Consider the following 6,902-nt stretch of genomic DNA (forward strand, 5'->3'; position numbering starts at 1 on the left):
CGGCCGGGGGCTCCGCTTTCACGGGGACCCCACGCCCGCGGCGGCCCGGCCTGGACGGGGCGAGCGGCGCACACGCAGGGCCCCGAGCAGCCGAGCGGCCCCTCCGTCCCGAGGGGCACCGGCAAAGGGGGGTGGAGGCCACGGGGGTTTGGGAGGCCGGGGACGGACCGTTCCCGCTCCGCTCCCCCCATGGCTTCTCCCAGCCCCAAGCCAACACCAACTAAAAAAAAAAAAAAGCAAAACCAACAAAACCCCCCAAAAACCCCCACGTAGCAACAATGCTGTTTACCCACTTCCTCCAAAAGGCGTGTGTGACCTGTTGCTGGAAGGGGAGCTACAAAGGCTTCCCAGTGGCTGCCTGGGCCGCCTCCGGGCCCGCCTCCCCCGCCGAGCCGTCCCGGCGGCTCCGAGCCCCCGCCCCGTTTCATGCAAAACCAGGGGTAGAGACTTGTCCTCAGTGGCGGAGCCGCCGCGCGCTGATTGGCCGGGGCGAACGCATTTATTCCCTGACAAGCCCCCATCACATGGATGGTTGTCTATTAACTTGTTCAAAAAAGTATCAGGAGTTGTCAAGGCAGAGAGAGAGAGTGCGTGTGTTTGCAAAAGGGGGGAAAGTAGTTTGCTGGCTCTTTAAGACCGAGGTGGAGAGAGAGAGAGAGCAAGCGAGCGGCAGGCAGAGAAAAGGGAAAAAGGAGGAAGAAGAAGTTTTTGAAAATCCAGGCTCCGGCGGCAATAATAGCAGTTATTAGCATTATTAATCCATCGGCGAAGAGGAAGACCCTGATCTTGATCCAAGCGTGGTTTTGGGGAGTCCCCCTCCCCCCTTTCCTACCCCTCCCTAGGAAGAAAAAAAAAAAAAAGTCCGGCTTGGGACTTCGCCGCGGCTGCTCCTCGCTTCTCCGCTCGAGGCTGGTTCCAGGCAAAAGTAGTTTGAATGTACAACATGATGGAAACCGAGCTGAAACCTCCCGCCCCCCAGCAAACTTCGGGGGGAGGCACGGGCAACTCCAACTCGGCCGCCAACAACCAGAAGAACAGCCCGGACCGGGTCAAGCGCCCGATGAACGCCTTCATGGTGTGGTCCCGCGGGCAGCGGCGGAAAATGGCCCAGGAGAACCCCAAGATGCACAACTCCGAGATCAGCAAGCGGCTCGGGGCGGAGTGGAAACTTTTATCCGAGGCGGAGAAGAGACCCTTCATTGACGAAGCCAAGCGGCTCAGAGCTCTGCACATGAAGGAGCACCCGGATTATAAATACCGACCCCGGAGGAAAACCAAGACCCTCATGAAGAAGGATAAGTACACGTTGCCAGGGGGCTTACTGGCGCCGGGCACCAATACCATGACGACCGGGGTAGGGGTTGGGGCCACCTTGGGAGCTGGGGTGAACCAGAGGATGGACAGTTACGCGCACATGAACGGCTGGACCAACGGAGGCTATGGGATGATGCAAGAGCAGCTCGGCTACCCGCAGCACCCGGGCTTGAACGCGCACAACGCGGCACAGATGCAGCCCATGCACCGCTACGACGTGAGCGCCCTGCAGTACAACTCCATGACCAGCTCGCAGACTTACATGAACGGATCGCCTACCTACAGCATGTCTTACTCCCAGCAAGGGACCCCGGGCATGGCCCTGGGCTCCATGGGCTCGGTGGTCAAGACGGAATCCAGCTCCAGTCCCCCCGTAGTCACTTCCTCGTCTCATTCAAGGGCTCCTTGCCAAGCTGGGGACCTTCGGGACATGATCAGCATGTATCTACCAGGTGCTGAAGTACCAGAACCAGCTGCCCCAAGCAGACTTCATATGTCCCAACACTACCAGAGTGCACCTGTTCCTGGCACAGCCATTAATGGCACACTCCCTCTATCACATATGTAAGACAAAGGGGCCGGGGCGGGGGGGGGAGGAGGGAAGGAAAACTAAACAAAACAAACAAACAACAAAAAAACTTTTATTAGAAATTCTGGACTTTTTTTTTTTTTTGGACTATTTTTGTACAGAGAAAACTCGGGGCGGGGGGGCGGGGGGGGGGGCGCGGGCGAAATTAAACCGACAAGGAACTTGTATAGATCTCGGAGGGGAAGCAACTACACAAAACTTTTAAAAAGTTCTAGTGAAAACGGTAGGAACTTTGCAGAAAGTTTGCAAAAGTCTTTACCAATAATATTTAGAGCTAGACTCAAAGAGCGAAGAGGAAAATGTTTTAATATTTGCAGGCAACTTTTGTACAGTATTTATCAAGAGAAACATGGCAATCAGAATGTCCATTGGTAATATAGAGAGGAGGGAAAAAAAAACCAAACTCGCGAATTTGCCAATTATTTTTTAAAAACAGAGTCTACTTGCAGCATTGTGGTTTTGGCAGCTGAATTTATAGCAGCTGCGAGAGGAGAGGAAATTATTTTACAGCATTTGGTCATTTAAATTGTTTTAGAAATTGTACAAAAGACAAAAAAGTTAGGATGAGTACTCGCGAACCATGGGCTTGGTTTGCTGTAAAAGGGCAAACGTTTAGATTGTACTAAATTTTTTTTTTTTTTTTTTTTACTTCTTGTTAAAAAGCAAAAATTGCCATGCAGGTTCACACGCCGTTTGTTAATTTATAATAACTTTTTGTTTCCAGACTTCATCCTGTTCAAAGAAAAAAAAAAAAAGAAAAAAATACCAACCTGAAATTACTGTGTTTGAAATATTTTCTTATGGTTTGTAATATTTCTGTAAATTTATTGTGATGATATTTTAAGTTCTTTTTTTTCTCATTTTCCGTAGTTGTATTTTAAAGATTCGGCTCTGTATTATTTGAAATCAGTCTGCCGACAGTCCATGTATATATTTGAACTAATACCATCCTTATAACAGGTACATATTCAAGTTAAGTTTTTACTCCATTATGCACAGTTTGAGATAAATAAATTTTTGACATATGGACACTGAAGTTCCGCTTGAGTCTTGGATTTATTTTTGCAACGCAAGAGGTTTTTTCAATAATTCACGCAGTAGAAGGTATCACCGTAGCCAACCGAGTACGATAACTAATGCAGCGAGATATATAACGCACGCATATTTTTCTAGGTCCGTAGAGAGAGAGGGAGAGAGAAAGTACCATAGCTGTAATGGAGTAACTGCCTCTGCCTCCTTCGGGGGGACGGCAGCGCGGAGCCGGACGCTCGTTCCCCGGTTCCCTGCCCTGCCCGGGGAAGGCGGCCGCGCCGGGCCGAGGGGGGACTGCCTCGGCCGCTTCTGGCCACTTGTTGCCTCCGGCGGGGCCGAGCCGGGGGCCGGCGGGGCGCGGAGCCGGCGCGGAGGCGGCAGCCGGGCCGGGGGCACTGCGAGCGGCCGCCTCGTTTGCATATGCAGCTCATTTCTTTCTCTCTTTTCCCGACGGTGCCTTCTTCCTCGGGGGCACGCAGGAGGGGAGCCGGCTTCTCGCGGCTGGGAAGCGTAAGGCCGGCCGGCCTGGCGGGCGCAGCGGCGGCGCGGCGCGGCGTGGGCAAGGGGGCCGAGCGCTCCCCCCTGCCTTTGTTCGGGACTTCCCAAACTTTCCTCTCCTGGCTCCCGGGCAGCGCAGGAGGAGGTGAGAGCTGGGGGCGGGGGTGGGCTTGGCCGGGCAAAGGTAAGGAACAACGAAAAGCGAACAAACAAACAAACCCGCTCGAACGCCAGAGACTTTCACGCTTTATCACGGCTCTTTCTTGAATCCTATTTCTTAAATTGCCAGCGCGGTGTAGCCCCGTTTCGGACGCTCTCTGCAGCCGGTCACAAGCCCCAAAGACAAGCGGTGGCGCCCGCCAAATAGGAGGAGAGATCCGCCATCCGTGCCAGGTAGAATTTTACTTTGTACAGTTGTAACCGCAATTGCCGGGGACGCGGCTCCGCGCTGCTGCGCGCTGGCGGCCGCGGCCGCGCTCGGCCCGGCGGCAGGGCCCGGCGGCCCGGGCAGGGCAGGGGCCGGGGCCGGGGCCGGAGGGCAGCAGAGCCGAGCAACCGCCGCGGCAGCCCGTGTTCCTCCCCACGAAGCCCCACTCTTTCTTTGGTGCTGCTAACGCGGCTGCGGTTTCCCTTGGGAAACGCGCGTGGCGGAGATGCAAATACTAATAATAGTAATTTAAAAAAAAAAAAACACCAAAAAAACGGGTACGAAATTGGGGGCACTGTGATTGCAAACTGGTCGTGTCTTCTACTCATGGCGTGCTGGGCATGGCAAGGAAAGGATGTGATGGTTGGCTTAGGCAAGGCACAAAGTGCGCACTGCGGAGCGGGGGCAAGTGTAGCTCAGCTTTTCTCTCTAGGATTTCTTGTCGGTCACTGGATTTCGCTTTTGCTCGGGGAGGAAGAAGGCAGGGGAACCCCCCGCCCCACATACACAGACACAAAGTTACCTGGCTGGTTGTGGCTTTTATTTGGTAGTGCTATTTCCTAGGCTCAGTTCTGGCCTCCATCCTTGAAGCCTGGTGTCCAGATGAAAACTAACATTGCCAGACTAGGAGATGTGGAGTTTTGCTCACTGCCTGGTTTTGTAGTTTAGCTCCCTTTGTCCCTTTCGTTTCTGCACCGTCGCGGTACTTGGGCAACGCAGCAATTCTTGCAGATTCCCAAGCTTTTCTATTTCTTTTACATTAATGCAAAGAGTAAAATACTCTTTTTCAGAGCTGCGAGCGTTTGCAATGCGTCTGGGGATTATTCACGTGGTAACAAGCCCACAGCCCCGCTCGCCTCGCTGGGAAAAGAGAACCAGGAATAAAAGCCCAATCGATATCGCGATTCCATTTTTTTAAAGCGAATCTTAGCCAATTAACAGCAATAAAACCTGGCCTCCTTTTTGAAGTGCTAACTAAAATATTCGAGGGGGGTAGTTGGAAATGTTAGTCCTTTTGCAATTCGCATAGAGAAGGCGAGCTAATACCATTAAACAAAAGGCACTAAGCCACATATTCAGGCTTAGTGAATTCAGCAACTTTTTATATGGGCAATTTGTTTAAGCTTAGATTTCGGAGTACGATGTGGAATATATGTGGTTGAAACCTGATCTGCCTTGGCCAGATTCCTTACATCCATCCATCCATTTATCCGTTTAGAGAGGATAACCCAGAGCATTTTACACGTACAGCTGAACGATTTTATTTTTAAAGTGTTACTTGGAGGAACGCCATTGTCCACTGCTAATTTTAAATTCAACGCATTCAATAGCCCCGTTTACACCTAAGCCATTATCCTGGGCTTTCGTTTATGGCAGCTGAAATGTGTAGCAGAGCTCGTGGATATGTTTTTATTTGGGTTATTGAAGACCTTTTGGGTTCTCCCTGTTTTCCCTCTAGTGAATTGTTGTGTGCTGTATAGCCAGGGTGATGCTCCGTCCAAAAGCGCCAGTGTAATGTTTCCCTAACCTTCTACAGAGCCGAAATGAACCCAAGGATAAGATTATAGTTTCCCCTGTGATTTTTTTTTTTTTTACGGCTTTTTAAGGACCGGGGTGTTAAAATATTTTGCGGAACTGGAGAGGTAGATTAGCAGGGTTTCTTGCCAAAGCTGGGAAGCTGGTATTACAGACTGTCCCAGGGGGAAATCGCTCACATTAACCACTAAATGAATATTTGACAAGGGCTCATTCGGGGGTATTATTACTACAAACGGGTCCCTACTGGACTTTCCAAGGGTCAAAGAGCAATGGTTCAATTAATTATTTAGACTGTTAGTAGATTTGGTTGTAATAGCTGTACTTATTTCTGCAACCGACAGCTTCTTGCGGTGGGGGACCTGGGGAGAGGCTTTCTGCCTCGCAGCCCCTGCTCCAGCCCGCGGGCGGGCAGCGACGGGGCGAGCGGCTGCCGGCTGTCAGCAGGCATTTCTTGGCTGAAAAATATATTTTTAGTCCTTGAGGTGCCCACTGGTGCCGTGTGGGACACCGGGGGTGGCGGTGGTCCCCGCAGCAGCGTGGTCTCTCTCAAGATTGCTTCCCCCTCGTCCCCAACGGGCAGCAGGCCCGTGTATCTGTCTCCGACGAGGAGGTAGATAGCTCAGCAATTTAAGTAGTGTATTATACAGGTCCCACTGAAAGAAAGAGGCCCATTACTGATAGGTGTGATTAGATACACTTCAGTTATTTAAATCCTGATCTAACTCAAATATTAAAATCTAACGCCTGCTTCGGGTGCGTACGAGATTTCCGAGGATATATGCAAAATGCTGACATTCAGATGGCAGGAGAGCTTCGTCTTTGCGTTATTAACGCCAGCCAGCCTCGCCTGACACTGGCGTTTCAACATTTTTGTTGGGGGGGGGGGGGCGAGAGAAGGGAGGATTATTTTGTTTAATTTCTACAACAAACATGTCCGCAGTAGTAGATACTAAAAAAAAAAAAAATGCTGGGAGTGTGCGATTAGGTGACAATAATATATGTTGAATGAATAAGAGATAAGCTGCAAGGGGGGAGAGGGAAGCAGTAATTACAAACCCAATTCATTCAGCTTTTCAGGACTTTTGTTGTGGGAGCTCCATTGACGGGCTTCGAGCTGCCAGTTTTCTCACATTAAAAAGAACTGATCAGCGCCTCAGGGGGACAAGCAACACCGCTTAACTGCATAGTGATGGGGTCCTCATTTAGAGCCATTACAACAAGAAAATTAAACAGAGCCTTTGTGTGCACCAGGTTTACTTTTCAATTGCTGACAGTTTATAGCTAACTGCTCAGAGATTGAAGTTTGATTGCGGTTTGATCGCCTGCTAGTTAGCACCACCGCTATTTTAGTTTTGGTAATTAAAACCAGTTTTTCTGACGACGGCACGGGGAACTGCAAGAACTTTGGTGCTGTTTTGCTTTTGAGGAACCAATGCACTTGGCGAGGACGTACGGCGCTGAAGTGAGTGTGGGGGCCGTTTCCCTTGCGAGCCGAAACGAAAA

The 6,902-nt window shown here is 50.8% G+C and overlaps 1 protein-coding gene across 1 annotated transcript; it reads left to right on the forward strand.

Moving 5' to 3' along the window:
* Positions 1 to 574: 574 nt before the first annotated feature.
* On the forward strand, positions 575 to 1,882 carry SOX2 (SRY-box transcription factor 2). The gene has a single exon (XM_075033199.1). It carries the CDS (start codon positions 935 to 937, stop codon positions 1,880 to 1,882), a length of 948 nt encoding a protein of 315 aa, XP_074889300.1. The 5' UTR covers positions 575 to 934.
* The last annotated feature ends 5,020 nt before the right edge of the window (positions 1,883 to 6,902 follow it).

This window comes from Buteo buteo, chromosome 7 (genome assembly GCF_964188355.1).
Source record: "Buteo buteo chromosome 7, bButBut1.hap1.1, whole genome shotgun sequence".
Taxonomy (NCBI): domain Eukaryota; kingdom Metazoa; phylum Chordata; class Aves; order Accipitriformes; family Accipitridae; genus Buteo; species Buteo buteo.

Bases quoted from the DNA above. Each gene is read 5' to 3' on its own strand.
- SOX2 (XM_075033199.1), top strand. From the start codon at position 935: ATGTACAACATGATGGAAACCGAGCTGAAACCTCCCGCCCCCCAGCAA.